This window comes from Crotalus tigris, unplaced genomic scaffold (genome assembly GCF_016545835.1).
Source record: "Crotalus tigris isolate CLP2741 ecotype Arizona unplaced genomic scaffold, ASM1654583v1 scf7180000017975.10810073628:1450386, whole genome shotgun sequence".
Lineage (NCBI taxonomy): Eukaryota > Metazoa > Chordata > Lepidosauria > Squamata > Viperidae > Crotalus > Crotalus tigris.
Window position 1 is genome coordinate 580386 of NW_024096754.1, and position 19072 is coordinate 599457.

General features: G+C 44.2%; 1 protein-coding gene across 1 annotated transcript in view; it reads right to left on the reverse strand.

Moving 5' to 3' along the window:
- Positions 1-221: 221 nt before the first annotated feature.
- UBE2H (ubiquitin conjugating enzyme E2 H) overlaps positions 222-19072 on the reverse strand; it is a 49349-nt gene continuing 30498 nt past the window's right edge. Inside the window, exons 2-7 of the mRNA XM_039345733.1 lie at positions 13539-13615; positions 13066-13140; positions 10364-10403; positions 7474-7526; positions 5492-5620; positions 222-4528 (exon numbers count right to left, since the gene is read on the reverse strand). Coding sequence (XP_039201667.1) covers positions 4404-4528; positions 5492-5620; positions 7474-7526; positions 10364-10403; positions 13066-13140; positions 13539-13615 — 499 coding nt within the window. The 3' untranslated portion in view covers positions 222-4403. The remainder of the gene's footprint in view (positions 4529-5491; positions 5621-7473; positions 7527-10363; positions 10404-13065; positions 13141-13538; positions 13616-19072) is intronic.

The window sequence follows — 19072 nt, forward strand, 5'->3', positions numbered from 1 at the left end:
GTTAATGCTGCACGCTGCTCTATTCTATTCTGATATTCTGAAGTCCCTTTTTTCAGTTGTAACTCCGAACGGTCGCAAATGGTTATAAATCGGGGACCCCCTGCATTCCAGACCATTCCCCCCCTTCCAAAGGGTCCTTTGAAAAAAGCACAAGAAAAAGAAAAAAAGAGAGAGCTGGGGGTTCAAATAATCCCTCTCGCCGTAATTATCACTCCAAGGGGCCAAGGTATATACATATTTTATTTTTTAAAAAGTTTACAGTTTCTTTAATTATACACAACTATTCTGAGAGGTTATAATCCTTAGAAGAGGCGTTCGCCACGGGGGGGGGGTGTCTGCCCACCCACTACCATCCACGCCACCGCCAGCCACATCATCGCAATGCCAAAAAGAGAGGAGGGGGGAGCTAGCTGCGGCAGCCAAGAGGCGGGTCGGGCTTCCCGTTTGACCTCTTCAAGTATTCACACGTTGTACCAAATACACTCCGGGAAATTAAGCAAAAACTAAAAGAACAACAAAAAAAAAAAACCCTGGCGATTTCTAAACGGGCCCCCCCATCCCCGCTTCGAATTGCAGATCAACACGCAAGGCGACGTTCTAGATCCCAAACCCAGAACGGTGCACGCTGCATTGATCGCCCCTCGTTCCAAATCCGAGCTGGGAGACCCCAGCCTCGTCCAAAAGCTGACCTAGTTCCTATCCGTCTCCTTCTCGCGCCAAAAAGACCCCAATCAACCAAGCAAGAGAACTTTAACTGAAGTTCTCGGGAGTTTTACGTCCGTGCTGAAAGCCCCCCCCCCCAATCTCTGCTCCGGACTCACTAAATAAATAAATTTTTAAAAAAAGAAAATCTGAATTAAGGGGACAAGGCCGGGATTGTCAGGGTGACGTGGAGGCACTGCAGCCTCGCTTCCGTACACGGCTTAAGATACATCCAGGGCGGCTCAGGAAGGCCGCTCAACGGATGGATTGGGGAGATGGAAGAAAGTTAGGTGGCTTCAAAAGTCCCCCTCTAGAAGACGGATCTAGATTGCTAATCGAAAAGGACGGGGTGGGAAGCGTCCCAGGCAGACGGCACGGCGCGCAAGAGATCCGCTCGGTCGCAATTCACTCTGGATTGTCATCTCCACAGGCCGTCTGAAGAGAGCCATCAGCTCCACCAGGGGTTGGTGGTCACCAACTGAAGACCGTTGGCCAGTGGACATTGAACAACCCAGAGAAAGGAGGAGACAGCATCAACCTACGTTAAGGTCAAGGAGGGGAAGGAGACCGAGTTGGAATCTGCTTCGTTTAGCTCAAAGCTTTTGAGGTGCTTCCTTAGTCTCTTCCAAGCTTGATCTCGCCAACATTTGGCCCACCATGATCGCTAGGTCAAGTCAACGCTAGGTCAAGCCAAAGCCAGGCCAAGGAACACCAGAAGTGCTTGCAGCGGGCTGTGTGATGCGTGTGTGTCTGTTGAAACCTACGTTCAAGAACTAATTTCACCTTCAACCATCATCTCGGCCATGAACGTTCAAGAGTTGAGATGCCCCCCCCCCTCCAAAAGGACCTTTGCGAATCAAAAGAGTTTGGCCAGGACAATTTCGGGGGCCAGAATTTGGTGCCAACGTGGGTCATCTTTGTTAAGTTTTCTCTCCTTAATTAAAGCCAGCATTGTGGCTTTGCTTGACGGGAAGGGGGGGGGGAGAAGAAAAAAAAAAGGGATGTTAATTTATGAGCGGTCAACAATCTCAAAATATCAGAAGTCAGACTTTATTGTTTAAAAAAAAAAAAAAAAGATTACCTTCGTGAAGGGAATTAGAACACTAGCGTATTAATATATCTATCTATCTATATGTACAATCATGGGGAGAATGGTTTATTTCGCTCAAAGTGGCACTCCTATCATGATAGATAGCTTGGCACTCCAAAAAAATCTAGACCTCACAGCGCCTAGAGATCATTGCACAGGTCGACCAATTAGCAGCACAGTTAAGGCAGACCGAGCCCATCGTGCACTCCTCCCTGCCGGCTGGGGAGGATGGGGATGGGGTGGCAAATGCAGGAGGAGAACAGGTTAGGGATAGGTAATCTTAAATCAGCGTTTCTCAATTTTAGCCACTTTTAAGATGAGCGGCCTTCAACTGGCTGGGGAATTCTGGGAGTTGAAGTCCGCCCATCTTAAAGGGGCCCAAACTGAGACAATACTGATTGAGAAGGTCCATCTTATCTTCCATCAAGACCCAGAGTGACAAAATGGGGGGGGGTCCCCTATTCCAGAATCACTTCAGCTGCTCACAACCCCAATTTCACTGCTTGTTCCCCCCTCACCAACGTTTTCCAGGCAAAAAAATAAAAATAAGAGAATGACTATGAATAATTTTTGTGGGGGTTTTCCCCATCCTCGCCCCCACTTCATGCCCAAGACGAGATAAGCTCTTGCTTTATTCCAAGAAAACAATCGTGCCAATTAAGGTCTACTTGACAGGTCTTTTCCACACGGGGAAGAAAAAGCAAGCAAAGCAAAGGGATGGCGGTTGAAGATCGGACTCGTTCCGTCAGCCTGCCCCCCCCCCTCAAAACACATACACAAAACTCACCAACCTCAAACCCAGATGGCATTTAAGAAGGATCGGGTGGGAAGGACGCAACTTCTCTTGACAGTCAACGTTCCTTCTTGATTCACCCAAGTTCTGATGATGATTACTAGAAGATACACCCAACTTTCCCGAGCCCTCTACTCAACATCCTGTCCCCCAAATCTCTAGAAATCTAAGGTGCAAGCTCCATCTCAAGGGACATCCAGGCCAGAGAGCAAGTTCCATCTCAAGGGACCTCCTTGCTATCCGCCCTAGTCAACCACCGTCATTTCTGATCTCCCGTTGGAGGGAAGGGGCAGTATGGAGCCATCGGGAATTCGGCTAGTCAAGGAAAGAAGTCATTTGGAGTCCCTTAAACACCACTTTTGACACCAACTGGCTCCCCTTCTTTAAAAGGAGCACCGCGTCCCGCCAAGCATGGTGGGACTTTCTCAGAACATCTGGCCAGCTCGGGCGAGCAACGTCAAAACGGACAGCAGAAAGGATGGCAAGTGCTGTCAAGAGACAGGGTGAGGAGGGAATTTACTAACCAAGTACCAGAACATCCTTTTTTTCACAGGCTCGATCGAATCCACCTGGTCAGAAAGCTCTTCCAGATGTAGACGTTCACCTGGGCGGCATTTGCAGAATTATCAAGAGAACTGAGAAATGGGTGTGTGTAGAGTATCTCTGCTGCTGGTGGTTTGGATAAAAGGACCAAGATGGACTGGGTTCAAGGTACTTTGAGTTAGCGGCCACCTCACCACCCCTTGGACAGGACTGTCCCGCTTCCTTGTCCCTCAGAAAAAAAAAAACCAAGATGACCACATATGACTGTCACGCTGACCTTCACATCTTTCCACCCCCGCTCCCCAGCCTGGACCAACTTAGAAGACCATTATCATCATCACCTCCATCACCAGTCTAAGCAGACAGGAAGTCCGTCAGGAAAAAATGAAAAAAAAAAAAAAAAAAAAAAAGCATACTATACTCAGGATCACAGCTGCTTCGTAAAAGACGGGCACGTCAAGAACTCCATGCATTCAGTTGGTAGATCTTGTTGGGTGTTTAAAAAAAAAAAAAGACCAAAAAAAGAAGAAGAAAAAAGGTGAACTCCATCGAAAAAAGGGGTTAATAAAAGCAGCCAGGTTGAAACGAAGGCGCACCGTTGACTTCACGGCCTTATTATACTTTCCATCGATTAAATCGCGCGCGCGCGCGCACCCCCGTCTCACCCCCCCCAAAAAAATTCTCTTTTACATTCTCAAATTGCTGTTCCGCATTTGCATCCGCGGGCGTCTGCTGTCTTTGGAACGCTCGACTTAAAAAGGAAAGAAAAGAAGGAAGGAAGAAAAAAAAAAAAAACGGGAAATTTTAAAAAGAAAAAAAAAAGGGGGGGGCGGGGGGGGTAGGGGAGGGCATTATCCAGATTCTCTCCAGAGCAAAGCAGCAGGTTCCGGGGGAGGTGGGGAGGGGGATTTGAACTCAGCTGAAATGGAATTACGAAGAGATGCAAGCATGCGCCCGGGTTCATATTGCTACCAAGTGGAATGTCGGAAACGCACCGCAATGCATGTTTTGGGGGCTCTTTGAGAAATGACCAAAAAAGAAACAAAAACGAAAAAAAAAAAATCAAGATCTAAAGGGTGGAGATATATATATATATATATAATATGTGTGTGTATATATATATATATATATATATATATACCTCTGAATGCTATTATTCATAAAAACCTTGTTTAGTAATAAAAAATTGCTTTGTTTAAATATGAATATTATAGTCTGCTTCTCAGCGCATGGTCAGGAAGTCAAGTCTCTCCGAAAAGCAGGACGCTGCTTCTACTACAATTCCATATCTTGGGCCTCGTCCTCGGAAAAGTCAGACATGGAACTTTCCGAAGAGCTGTCGCCGGTCCCTTCTTCCTGCTCTTTGAGGGCCTCCTCTGTTGCATATTTCTGAATGTATTCTGGAGGGAGGGAAAAACAGAGGAAACAATCAACTCCAATGATCCAAGATCAAACATCCATCCATCCATCCATCCATCCATCCATCCATCCATCCCTATCTATCTATCTATCTATCTATCTATCTATCTATCTATCTATCTATCTATCTATCTTTTCTAATTATCTATCAATATTCTCTAATTATCTATCTCTATCTACTCTCTAATTATCTATTATCTCTATCATTTCTCTCTCAAATTATCTAATCTATTATCTCACTATCTCTCTCTCTCTAATCATCTATCATCTCTATCATCTATCATCTCTCTCTAATTCTATCTATCTATCTAATCTATTACCTATCTCACTATCATCTATCTATATCTATCTATAATTATCTAATTATCTATCTACTCTCTCTCTATTATCTATCTCACTATTTATCATCTATCTATATCTATCTATCTATCTATCTATATCTATCTATCTATCTATCTATAATTATCTATCTAATTATCTATCTACTCTCTCTAATTATCATCTATCATCTCTAATTATCTATGTCTGTCTATCTATCTATCTAATTATTATCTATCTCACTATTTATCCTGTCTGTCTGTCTATCTATCTCACTATTTATCCTGTCTGTCTGTCTGTCTGTCTGTCTGTCTCTCTCTCTCTCTCTATCTATCTATCATCCAGTCGGAGCCGAAGAAGCTTCTTGGATTAGAAGTGAAACATCTTCAAAGAAAAGTAAGTAAGTCCAGTTGCTTCATGGAAAAGCACCTTTGGGACGCTCTCTCTCTCTTCCATCTATCATCTCTCTCTCTCTCTCTCTCTCTCTCTCTCTCTCTCTCTCTCTCTCTCTCTCTCTCTCCCTCCCTCCCTCCCTCCCTCCCTCTCAGATTCATTGGCTGCCCGTCTTGCTACAGGGTTAACTCTATGGTCCCCATTGCTTAGCCTCTTTTCCACAGAGCCCTTACCTTTAATTTTCTGCTTGTATTCTTCTGGTCGGTGAAGGTACATGGCTGCGGCGTCACCATTAAGGGGGTCTATGGGGTTGGGATAGGCCAGCAACTGGGGCAGGAACGACTCAAATATATTGGTAAGATCTGAAAGGATCAACACAAAGGGAAGCTTTAGGTTTTAACCATTAGGAGGGTTTTGATGTTGCGGAAAGGGCTTGAAACGTTTAGAAATGTAAAGGAGAGGCGGTTAACTTTTAAAATATTTTATTACCCTGAAAAAAACTGGAAGTCACTACTTTTTTTCTTTTTTTTAACCTCTTTTGGCATTTCTCCTTCTCTTTCTCGAACTTCCTCCATTTTTGTTTGTGCTTGTATTTAATTTTACAACAATTAGTGAAAAGTCTTCGGGAAAAAACACACGCAAAAGGTTTTAAAAACAATTTGTGCCTTCCAGAGTCTCCCCTTCCCTTCGTCATACCATTTTTCTCACTTCCCTGTCTTGAATTCCCAGGTTTTCTAGAACAGGGGGTCTTCCTCTGTTTGACCCAAAGACCCCTTCTCCTGGCCTCAAATAATGTCCTGATCCCACTGCCAGAGAATCAAAGCAGACTGTCCTTTTCTGCAAGCGTCTTGACAGTGACAGTCCCAAGCTCATCCCTAATTGCAAAGTCCTTGGTGCTCTCTGACTTTGCAGACCTTTTTATTGCACTGATGATGTTCCCCAGTTTGGGAATGAAACGTCTGCAAAAAAATTACCAAGCTCAGAGAGCACCAAGGACTCCACAGTCCTCCTCCTCTCTGCAAACCCCGTTCCCTTCTAGCACTGATGATGTTCCCTAGTTGGGTCATGAAATGTCTGCAAGAAAACTACCAAGCTCAGAGAGCACCTGGGACCCCACAGTCCTCCTCCTCCTCCTCAATTTCAAATTGCTCTATTAACCCCAGGAAATAATATAATATAATATAATAATATAATATAATATAATGTAATGTAATGTAACGTAATGTAACAATACAATACAATATAACGTAACATAACATAACATTATAATATAATATAATATAATATAATATAATGTAATGTAATGTAACATTATAATGTAATGTAATGTAACGTAACGTAACATAACATAATATTATAATATAATATAATATTATAATATAATAGCATAGCATAGCATAGCATAGTACAGTATAGTATAGCAGAGCAAATTAGAATAGAAGATATAGAAAAGAAGAATAGAGTAGAATAGAAGATACAGAATAGAGTAGAATAGATTAGAAGATATAAAACACAATAGAGTAGAATAGAACATATAGAATAGAATAGAGTAGAATAGAAGATACAGAATAGAGTAGAATAGATTAGAAGATATAAAACACAATAGAGTAGAATAGAACATATAGAATAGAATAGAGTAGAATAGAAGATATAGAATAGATTAGAATAGAAGATATAGAATAGAGTAGAGTAGAGTAGAATATAAGCTGGAAGGGACCTTGGAGGTCTTCTAGTCCAGCCCCCCACTCAAGCAGGAGGACCTATACCATATCTCAGACAGGTATATACTGTATATATATGTCCAACCCCCTTCTTTTTAAGAACCACTGTTCTAGGACTTGTGCAAAAATGACCTGGATATGGAGTCCATCCCACAGAGAGGACAAGGAAGGAAAAAACAAAGGAACAGGAAGCTGAGCAACATTGCCTTAACCCAACACGGATGGAAAACCTTTCAACTCGTGTTTCCCCCTCTTCTCCCTTCCTCTTTTTAAGTTTTTACCTGCTGGCTTCCAGTAACGGCCCCAATCATTTCAACCCATCATTTGTGACTGCCATCTTGATTTTTTTTTTGACCTCCCTCCCGGTGGACCTGTCTAAAAGGCAAAGGGATGGATGCGCTTCTCCAGTGCATTTTGCAAACCACCCCAATTTCTTGGGTTTTTTTGGTGTGTGTGTTTTTTTTAAGGAAAACAAAGAAACAAATGCAACCTACCGTAGAGAGCTGTCCAAGTCTGATTAATTACATCTAGACATACGGTTCCTGACCTGGAATACGCAAACAAAAAATAGTTTGGGACAATTCAACAAGAGTTTAATTTTGTCCGTGCCCTGTGGGCATTTAAGTGGAGCAGCTGGCCTGATAGATTAGATAATCTTTATTGTCATTTTTTTCCCCTGTGGGCATAACGGCACACATGAAAAACGAAATTTAGTGGCTTGCTCTCCAAATGTACACTTACATAGCACACGTTTAAAACATGTTCTATACAACATATGTATAGCCCTACACCCTTAAGTACGTAACATGTAAACATTAATCACTATCCATCTTGAAAACATAACGGAAGGAGGAAGGCTTTAGAGCAGGGGTTTTCAAACTTGGCCCTTTGATGACTAGTGGACTTCAACTCCCAGAATTCCACAGCCAGGCACGCTGGCTGAGGAATTCTGGGAGCTGAAGTCCACGAGTCATAACAGGGCCAACTTTGAAGACCCCTGGGTTAAAGTTCACCAGGTTAACACTGTATGGGAGAAAATTGGGACTGAACCCCACAAAATTGGTTGTGCAAAATATTTCCTCTATTTTGAATGAGAAACTCATTCAAAAGGATCTAAGATAACACTTCTCAACCTTGGTGAGCTTAAGATGGGTGGACTTCAACTCCCAGAATTCCCCAGCCAGCTGCTGTCTCTCTCTATATATATCTACTCTCTAATGGTCTATCTCTACCTATCATCTAATAATCTAATCTAATCTAATCTAATCTAATCTATCTTCTAATTATCTACCTCTATCATCTCTCTAATTATCTTATCTATCTATCTATCTATCTATCTATCTATCTATCTATCTATCTATCTATCTATCTAATTATCTATCTGTCTGTCTGTCTGTCTGTCTATCTATCTATCTATCTATCTCTCTCTCTATCTCTCTATCTATCTATCTATCTATCTATCTATCTATCTATCTATCTATCTATCTATCTATCTATCTATCTATCTACCTACCTACCTCTATCATCTCTCTAACTATCTATCTATCTATCTTCTAATTATCTACCTCTATCATCTCTCTAATTATCTCTAATTTCTCTATCTTCTAATTATCTATTTACCTCTATCATCTCACTAATTATCTCTCTATCTTCTCTCTAATTAATCTATCATCTCTCTAATTATCTGTCTGTCTGTCGATCATGTTACAACAGCACTGAAAAAAGTGACATGACCATTTTTCACACTTACGACCGTCGCAGTGTCCACACGGTCACGTGATCAAAACTCATGACCCTGGGACGCCGCAACCATCATAAAGGTGAGTCAGTTGCCGAGCGTCCGAATTTTGAGCAGGTGACCCCGGGGATGCTGCAACAGTGGTTAAGTGTGAAAAACGGCCCTCAGTTGCTTTTTTTCAGTGCCGTTGTAACTTTGAACGGTCACTAACTGAATTGTTGTAAGACAAAGACGACCTGTATAAAAATGACTAGCTGCAGGCCCACCTTAACAGAAAGGAACCATTTCTTGCCATAGCTCCAGAAATTTACAATTTTTTAATTTCCAATCTGGCAATCAAGGCAACGCCAGAGGAAGCAGCTGTTATGGCTGTGCTTGATGCCCTGTTTCTCTTAATGTCCAAGAAGGCGAAGGGAAGCTGCAGGCCCTGGGGACTGCCTTTAAATCAGTGTTTCTCAACCTTGACAATTTTAAGGCATGTGGACTTCAACTCCCAGAATTCCACAGCCAGCATTGCTGGCTGTGGAATTCTGGGAGTTGAAGTCCACATGCCTTAAAATTATCAAGGTTGAGAAACACTGCTTTAAATCAACCCAAGGTGAGTTAATACGTGGTGACAGCTGTGCTCCTAGTTGGCATTTTAAAAATAACTCCTCTTCTAAGCCAAGTCATTTCCGGTATCTAGACTAGCTAAGGTTTATCCAAAGGCAGGCTGAGCGATGCAGAGACCCCCATCTTTCACGAGACGGGAAGTTGGAAGACCATCTTAACTCCTCGGCTTCTCCTTAGGGAAACAAAAGTGAAGATAACTCAGGGGTCTTCAAACTTGGCCCTTTTAGGACTTGTTGGACTTCAACTCCCAGAATTCCTCAGCCAGCCTCCATTTTGTTTATTAGATTTAAGACAGGGGTCTTCCAACGTGGCCCTTTTAGGACTTGTGGACTTCAACTCCCAGAATTCCTCAGCCAGCCTCCATTTTGTTTGTTAGATTTAAGACAGGGGTCTTCAAACTTGTCCCTTTTAGGACTTGTCGGACTTCAACTCCCAGAATTCCTCAGCCAGCCTCCATTTTGTTTGTTAGATTTAAGACAGGGGTCTTCAAACTTGGCCCTTTTAGGACTTGTCGGACTTCAACTCCCAGAATTCCTCAGCCAGCCTCCATTTTGTTTGTTAGATTTAAGACAGGGGTCTTCAAACTTGGCCCTTTGATGACTCGCGGACTTCAACTCCCAGAATTCCTCAGCCAGCCTCCATTTTGTTTGTTAGATTTAAGACAGGGGTCTTCAAATGTGGCCCTTTTATGACTTGGCTGGCTGAGGAATTCTGGGAGTTGAAGTCCACAAGTCCTAAAAGGGCCACGTTTGACGACCCCTGAGATAACTGGTGCTTAAAACCTCTTTTAAGTCGGTGTTTCTCAGCTTTGGGGCCTTTAAGATGGGTGGACTTCAACTCCCAGAATTCTCTGCCTGGGGAATTCTGAGGGAGTTGAAATCCACCATTTTAAGGTCCGAAGGTTGAGAAACGCTAACTTTTACCTGTTTTACTCGCTTCCTGTTGTGGGACTGGAGAAATGTAGAAAACCAAACATCATCACATTCCCCCCCCTCAAATAAAATATAATTTCAATGCAAACCAAAGTCACTTACGCTTCGTCAATGTTGGGATGAAAAATTTTATTCATGAATCCTAGGAGAGAAACATGAGAGACGTGAGAACGACTGAGCATCAAGCAAACATTCAGCACTTGCCAAAAGGAGATAGAAGAGCGAAACGGTGGAAAAAGTTCCCTCAGATTCAATGCTCTAAGTCAGGGGTCTTCAAACTGGGCCCTGTTATGACTTGTGGACTTCAACTCCCAGAATTCCTCAGCCAGGCATGCCTGGCTGAGGAATTCTGGGAGTTGAAGTCCACAAGTCATAACAGGGCCACATTTGAAGACCCCCCCCCCGCTCTAAATCAAGGGGTAGGCAACCTGGGTTCTTTTATGACTTGTGGACTTCAATACTCAGAATTCCTGAACCAGCCATGCTGACTCAGGAATTCTGGGAGTTGAAATCCAGGAGTCATGAAAGAGCCAAGGTTGCCTACCCCTGCTCTAAGTCAAGGGGTCTCCCAGCTTAACAACTTCTAAGACTTGTGGACTTCAACTCCCAGAATTCCTCAGAAGAACAGAGTTGGAAGGGACCTTAGAGGTCTTCTAGTCCAACCCCCTGCTCAGGCAGGAAGGCGCTATATACCCTTTCAGACAAATGGCTGTCCAATCTCTTCCAGTGTTGCAGCACCCACAACATCTGGGGGCAAGTCGCTCCACTGGTGAATTGCTCCGTTAGTTAATTAATAGTTTAATTAACTGTTCTAACTCAGGATGGCTGAGGAATAGTGGGAGTTGGGAGTGCCCACGTCTTTGGCCACGTATGGAGACTCCTGCTCTAAGTGACTTTCTTAAATTGTCAGTAACCACCATCCTTATTTATGGAGTCATTCTATCCAAGGATTCTCAGTCTCCAGTTCTTGAAACCATGACATTACGGCAAGTCCTCAGCTTACGGCCATTTGTTCAGCAACCGTTTGAAATTACAACAGACCCCTGGAAAAGTGACTTCCAACCCAAAATTTATATCAGGGGTCTTCAAAATTGGCCCTTGGATGACTTGTGGACCTCAACTCCCAGTATTCCTCAGCCAGCCTCCATTTTGTTTCTTAGATTTAAGACAGGGGTCTTCAAAATTGGCCCTTGGATGACTTGTGGACTTCAACTCCCAGTTTTCCTCAGCCAGGCACACTGGCTGAGGAATTCTGGGAATTGAAGTCCGACAAGCCATAAAAGGCCAAGTTTGAAGACCCTTGCCTTGTACCTCCTCATGGGCGGTGGTCAAAAGGCAACTGGCCGGTATTTATGACAGTTTTGCACCATCCCGGGTGCAAATCACGCGATCACCTTTTGCGACCATCCCATTCAGCTTCGGACAAGCCAGGTCAATGGGGAAAGCCAGATTTCGCTTAACTACTTTTAGCGATCCGCTTAATAGCGGTGGCATAAAAACCGGGCGAAACTCGCTGAACCACTGCCTTCCTTAGCAATGGAAATTTGGGGCTGTTGTGGTCGCCAAGTCATGGCGTTCCGGTAGTCGACTTCCCCAAAAGGAGCTGGCAGCCGATTCCAGAGGTGAATTGTCGGGTTCAGGAGAAACTGTTCAGGACTCCAGCATTAAGGACTGAATGCATCTAAAAAAGCAAATTATCTGGGATCTGGAATAGTGAAGGAAAGTAACACTCCAGTGGTTTGAGCCATGCACTACTACTACTACTACTACTACTACTACTACTAATAATAATAATCCCAAAACAACTGGAGCACCACTTGAACACCATCATCGGCATTGACAAATTCGCCATTAGTCAATTGCAAAAAGCGGCCTTACTAGGAACTGCTTCCATCCTGCGACGAGATCTGTAATACCATCAAACATCCACATCTGCCTCTCCCGGGTCCTGGTTAAGGACTCAATAGGTAGACAAAATGCCAAATCCAGTCTGAACATCTGGCTGACTGTGCGATGATCCATAATAATAATAATAATCATAATAATAATTATAAAGTTGGAAGGGACCTTGGAGGTCATCTAGTCCAACTCCCTGCTCAGGCAGGAAGCACTACACCATTTCAGACAAATGGCTGTCCAGTCTCTTCTTAAAAACTTCCAGTGTTGGAGCATTCACCGCTTCTGGAGGCAGGTTGTTCCACTGGTTACTTGTTCTCAGTGCCAGGAAATTTCTCCTTAGTTCTAGGTTGCTTTTCTCCTTGATTAGTTTCCATCCGTTGCTTCTTGTCCTGCCCTTCTGGTGCTTTGGAAAATAGCTTGACTGCCTCTTCTTTGGGGCAGCCCTTGAGATACTGCAAGACTGCTATCACATCCCCCCTCGTCCTTCTCTTCATTAAACTAGACATACCCAATTCCAGCAGCCATTCCTTATATGCTTTAGCCTCCAGTCCCCTAATCATCTTTGTTGCTCTTCTCTGTACTCTTTCTAGAGTCTCAACATCTTTTTTACATCGTGGTGACCCAAACTGGAGGCCCTATTCCAAGTGTGGCCTTACCAAAGCCTTGTAAAGTGGTATTAACCCTTCACGTGATCTTGATTCCATCCCTCTGTTCATGCAGACTAGGACCGTGTTGGCCTTTTTGGCTGCTGCAGCACACGGCTGGCTCGCATTTAAGTGATAACCATTTAAAAAACTTTAAAGGGTTCCTCATAAGCTGAACTATAAACTTGCTCTTGATGGCCTTTGTGGAATTTGTCCCAGATGGATTTTTTTTTATATTAATGGCAATGTTTAATCTCTTACCTATAGATGGGGATTTGAAAGGATATTTGTCAGGAAGGTCCACTCTAACTTTCCACACCCCACCTTCGTACGGTGCTGCAATTGGAAGATTTTACAAAAGAAAGGTTACTTGGATATTTCATTGATGCTTCCATACATAACATTATTTAGCTGGACACCCAATTCTAACAAACAGGCTGGAGAATTAAGAGCTTGCATCAGTAGGTTAGTATTTCTTATTTTGAGATTTTAGTTGCTGGCTTCTAAATATATCAGTTTTGACAGCTATCGGCAGCCAGAGAAGGCAATGCCCACTTAGAGGGATTTGAAGCTTAACCCAATGTAAAATGTCTCCTGTGCCAACATGGGCATTGGACACCTCCCCAAATTATCTCTCCCCCCCCCAATCCTCCCTCCATCCTCCAGAGGTCAACCACCAAGAAAAAAAAAAAGTTTCTTTCCAACATCTTTATGCGACTCGGGAGTATACCTACTTCCTTGTGGTCCATAAAACTTCACTACAAATTCATTGAGTCCTCCTAGGATTGTGACTTCGTGTTTGCTCTCAATACTGAAGGCGTCGGAGTCAAGGAAAATGTTGGATGCAAAGACGAATTAAGAAATCTGTTCACTTAAGAAAAGTCAGCAATCCAGGAATGGGCAAGAATTGAATTCATTCAAATGCTTCTGAGTCATCCTGAAATGATTATTGAAACTCAATTATATTTTTAAATCTGTCTGTCTATCTATCTTCATCATTATCTATCTATCTATCTATCTATCTATCTATCTATCTATCTATCTATCTATCTATCTATCTATCATCGGTCTTTTTCTGTCATCCATCCATCTCTCTATCTCTCTATATCTATGTAGGTCTTTGGTTATTCGGGTTTCCTCCCGCGTCAAATTGGAAGTGTCTTGGTGACATTTCGACGAAGTCCCATTCGTCATCTTCAGGTTGGTGTTTTCGGCTTCGTGCTTCTAGGAAGAAACAGCTATGATCACACATTGTTCCTAGAAGCACGAAGCCAAAAACACCAGCCTGAAGATGACGAATGGGACTTCGTCGAAACGTCGCCAAGACACTTCCAATTTGATGCGGGAGAAAACCCGAATAACCAAAGACCTACATACAAACACCCACGAAAACCTCAGAAAACATTATCTATCTATCTATCTATCTATCTATCTATCTATCTATCTATCTATCTATCTATCTATCTATCCATCCATCCATTCACATCTCTCTATCCATCTCTCCATATCCATCCATCTCTTCTCTATTCATCTCTCCATTACCTATCTATCCACCCATCATCCACATCTCTCTATCTCTCTGTATTCATCCATCCATAAATGAGGACCCAGATTGTTGGGGCCCAAGAGGCCGACTTTGGAAACCGCTTAGGGAGGGCTGTAAAGCACTGTGAAGTGGTGTATAAGTCTAAGTGCTATGGTTAAGGTACAAGGAAGGAAGGAAGGAGGGAAGGAGGGAGGGAGGGAGGGAGGGAAGGAAGGGAGGGATCCTGGTGGCGCAGTGGTTAGAATGCAGTGTTGCAGGCTAATTCTGCCCACTGCCAGGAGTTCAATCCTGACCGGCTCAAAGTTAACTCAGCCTTCCGTCCTTCCAAGGTCAGTAAAATGAGGACCCAAATGGTTTGGGGGGCGGCACAGGCTAACTCTGTAAACCGCTTAGAGAGGGCTGTCAAGCACTGTGAAGCGGTATGTAAGTCTATGTGCCATTGCTATTGCTACGTAGAGGTTTAAGTGCTGGCGGGTCTGACATTTCCATTCATAGGACGCCGTGTCTCTAATCTTTTTTTCTTCTTCCAAGACGGAGCGTCTTAATTTGCTTCCCTTCAGCTACAGCAGTGTTTCTCAACCTTGACCATTTTAAGGCATGTGGACTTCAACTCCCAGAATTCCACAGCCAGCATTGCTGGCTGTGGAATTCTGGGAGTTGAAGTCCACATGCCTTAAAATGGTCAAGTTTGGGAAACACTGCGCTACAGCCTCTCATGCTGGAAACCACGCCAAGGGAGGGAATGGCTGCTTTAGCCGCTCCAAGACTTGGATGTTGGCAAATCATAGCTTGAGTTGCAGGAGACCCGAGTTGGCAGTTGGGTGGTAGAACTTTGGCAACCATCTCCAGGTCTGATGCCTCGTTGTTTGTGGGTTTTCTGAGACGTTGGCCACCGCCCAGCCCTTTCCCAAAGCCAGGGTAACATGCTGGCACGTCGGTTGCCACGAAACGGACCCGTGCGTCAAGACAGAGGGGAGGGTGGGAAAAGTTCTACGTCGCCACGAAACTTCCACTTGAGGAAGAAATGCACAGAGAAGACACCGCCCCGGGGCCGGCTTCACCAAGGCAAGATGAAGAGAAGGGAAAAAGACATGAAGAAGAAGGAGATAAAAGACAGAAAAATGAAGAAGACAGAGTAATAAGCTCGTCTACTCTCTGCAGAAGACCCAAGCGGGCTCCAGAAATCTCTCGAGCAAAATGGCAGAAGTCACCGTCCTTGGAAATGGGCCAGCGGGACGGAACCTCGGTTTCCCGTCAAACTTGCTAGCTTTTCCTAACTCCCGAATTTCCAAACTGGAAACTCTCGAGCAATAGTAAAGAGACCATTGGGCCTCCCCAGAATCCCCCAGCCAGCGTGTCCATTGGAAAATTCTGAGAATTGAAGGCCACCCATCTTAAAACATGCTAGCTGGGGAATTCTGGGAATTGAAGGCCCCACATCTTGAAGCATGCTGGCTGGGGAATTCTGGGAATTAGCCATATATCTTAAAGCATTCTGGCTGGGGAATTCTGGGAATTGAAGGCCACCCATCATAAAGCATGCTGCCTGAGGAATTCTGGGAGTTGAAGTCCACCCATCTTAAAGCATTCTGGCTGGGGAATTCTGGGAATTGAAGGCCACTCATCTTAAAGCATGCTGGCTGGAGAATTCTGGGAGTTGAAGTCCACCCATCTTAAAATATTCTGGCTGGGGAATTCTGGGAATTGAAGGCCACACATCATAAAGCATGCTGGCTGGAGGATTCTGGGAGTTGAAGTCCACCCATCTTAAAATATTCTGGCTGGGGAATTCTGGGAATTGAAGGCCACCCATCTTAAAGCAGGCCGGCTGGGGGATTCTGGGAGTGGAAGTCCACCCATCATAAAATATTCTGGCTGGGGAATTCTGGGAATTGAAGGCCACACATCATAAAGCATGCTGGCTGGGGAATTCTGGGAGTTGAAGTCCACCCATCTTAAAATATTCTGGCTGGGGAATTCTGGGAATTGAAGGCCACCCATCATAAAGCATGCTGGCTGAGGAATTCTGGGAGTTGAAGTCCACAAGTCATCCAAGGGCCAAGTTGGAAGACCCCTGGCTCACTTCCCTCTTACTCAAAAGCAATTCCAGGTATTTTAAGAAGCTCCCCCTGCTGATATTTCCTAGCTGCTATTCAATTTTCCTATTATTTTTTTTCCCCAACGGACTCCTCTTCTATTTCAGCCATCAATTCACTAACTGATCAAAAGACTTTCTCTGCAAGAACTATCAGAATTCACAGAGAGCGTGAGAAAGAAAAAAACAACAACCCCGAACTGGAAAATACAAAGAGACTTGCCAATCTGCCCCCCCCTCCATTTACCCACAGGAAAAAGTCATGCAAAAGCCCAGTTAACCCCCCCCTCCCCCCAAAAGGGGGGGGGGAAAGCTGTTTTGAATCTCAAATATTCCTTTGGCCTCAAATAACCCGCTGAAAGAAACATCACCCGAAGCTCGGATTGTGCCAAATCTGAAACCGGGCCCTCGCTAGACAATAGTTGTGTTATTTTCAGAGAGGGCAGCTGCTGATTTCACTTTTCTTGAGACAATTTAAGGGGGGGGGGAGGGGAGGAGAAGGAGGAGAATGCAGAAGTGCCTTTTTGTTAAAAAGAAAAAAGAAAAAAGACTGGTCCAAACAGGCTTTCAAGGACAGGGCTGAAAGCAACGACAGGCAAAAAGGAGACAAAAAAAAACAAAACAAAACAAAAAAACAAGACAAAAAAACAAAACAAAACTTTATCCCTAAAGTTATTCATAGGAATTGAGCCTGGAAGCAGAAAATTTAACCTGGATCAGAATGAACAAACCCCTTCTAGCACTGAGGATGTTCCCTAGTTGGGTCATGAAACATCTGCAGGAAAACCACCAAGCTCAGACAGCACCAAGGACCTCATAGTCCTTGTTGTCGTCCTTTTCCATTGCCCAAATCTCCTTCCTTCTAATGCTGATGATGTTACCTAGTTGGGTCATGAAACGTCTGCAAGAAAACTGGCAAGCTAGAAGAGCACCAAGGACCTAACCCTCCTCCTCCTTTTCCATTTACCACATCCCCTTCCTTCTAACACTGGTGATGTTCCCTAGTTGGGTCACGAAACGTCTGCAGGAAAATCACCAAGCTCAGACAGCACCAAGGACCACCACCTCCTCCTTTTCCATTTATCAAATCCCCTTCCTTTTAACACTGATGATGTTCCCTAGTTGGGTCACGAAATGTTTGCAAGAAAGCCACCAAGTTCAGAGAGCACCACAGTTCTTCTCCCCCTCCCTCCTCCTTTTCCATTTCCCAAATCCCCTTCCTTCTAGCGCTGATGATGTTACCTAGTTGGGTCATGAGAGGTCTGCAAGGAAACAATTCTCCTCCTCCTCCTCCCTTCTTCATCCCTGTCATTCCGTTTTTCCTCTTCTCCTTCTCCTTTAGCGCAGGCCGAGAACTGGGGTGAGATTTTTCACGTCGAAAATTCACCAAATTCGACTTCTGGCCCAACCCCCTCCCCTGCAGTCCTCGACTTACAACGGTTTGTTTAGCGGCTATTCGAAGTTACAACGGCACTGGGAAAAAAGTGGCTTCTGACCGTTTTTCACCCTTACGGCCGTGGCCGCATCTCCACAGCCGCGTGATCAGAATTCAGACCCTTGGCAAGCGGCTCGTATTTATGACGGGTTTGCAGTGTCCCTGGGGGGGGGGGGTGTCACGTGATCCCCTTTTGGGACCTTCTGACAAGCAAAGTCAAGGGGGGGGGGAAATCCAGATCCACTTAACGACCGTGTTACTAGCTTAACAACTGCAGTGGCGAGAAAGGTCATGAACTGGGGCAAAATTCACTTAACAAATAATAATAAAGTTGGAAGGGACCTTGGAGGTCATCTAGTCCAACCCCCTGCTCAGGCAGGAAAGCCTATACCATTTTGGACAAATGGTTCTCCAGTCTCTTCTTTAAAACTTCCAGTGTTGGAGCATTCACCGCTTCTGGAGGCAGGTGGTTCCACTGGTTAATTGTTCTCACTGTTAGGAAGTTTCTCCTTAGTTTCATGTTGCTTCTCTCTTTGGTTAGTTTCCATCTGTTGCTTCTTGTCCTGCCTTCAGGCACTTTGGAAAATAGCTTGACTCCCTCTTCTTTGGGGCAGCCCCTGAGATACTGGAAGACTGCTATCACATCCCCCCTCGTCCTTCTCTTTGTTAAACTAGACATTCCCAATTCCATCAACCGTTCCTTATATGTTTTAGCCTCCAGTCCCCTGATCATCTTTGTTGCTCTTCTCTGCACTTTCTAGAGTCTCAAGTTCTGGAGGCAGGTTGTTCCACTGGTTAATTGTTCTCACTGTCAGGAAGTTCCTCCTTAGTTCCAGGTTGCTTCTCTCCTTGATGAGTTTCCATCCGTTGCTTCTTGTCCTGCCTTCAGGCGCTTTGGAAAATAGCTTGACTCCCTCTTCTTTGGGGCAGCCCCTGAGATACTGGAACACAGCTATCCTGTCCCCCCCCTCGTCCTTCGTTTCATTAAACTAGACATAATGCAATTCTATCAACCGTTCCTTATATGTTTTAGCCTCCAATCCCTGATCATCTTTGTTGCTCTTCTCTGCACTCTTTCTAGACTCTCAGCATCTTTTTTACATCGTGGTCACCAAAACTGGATGCAGTATTCCAAGTGTGGCCTTACCAAGGCATTAATAATAATAAAGTTGGAAGGGACCTTGGAGGTCAT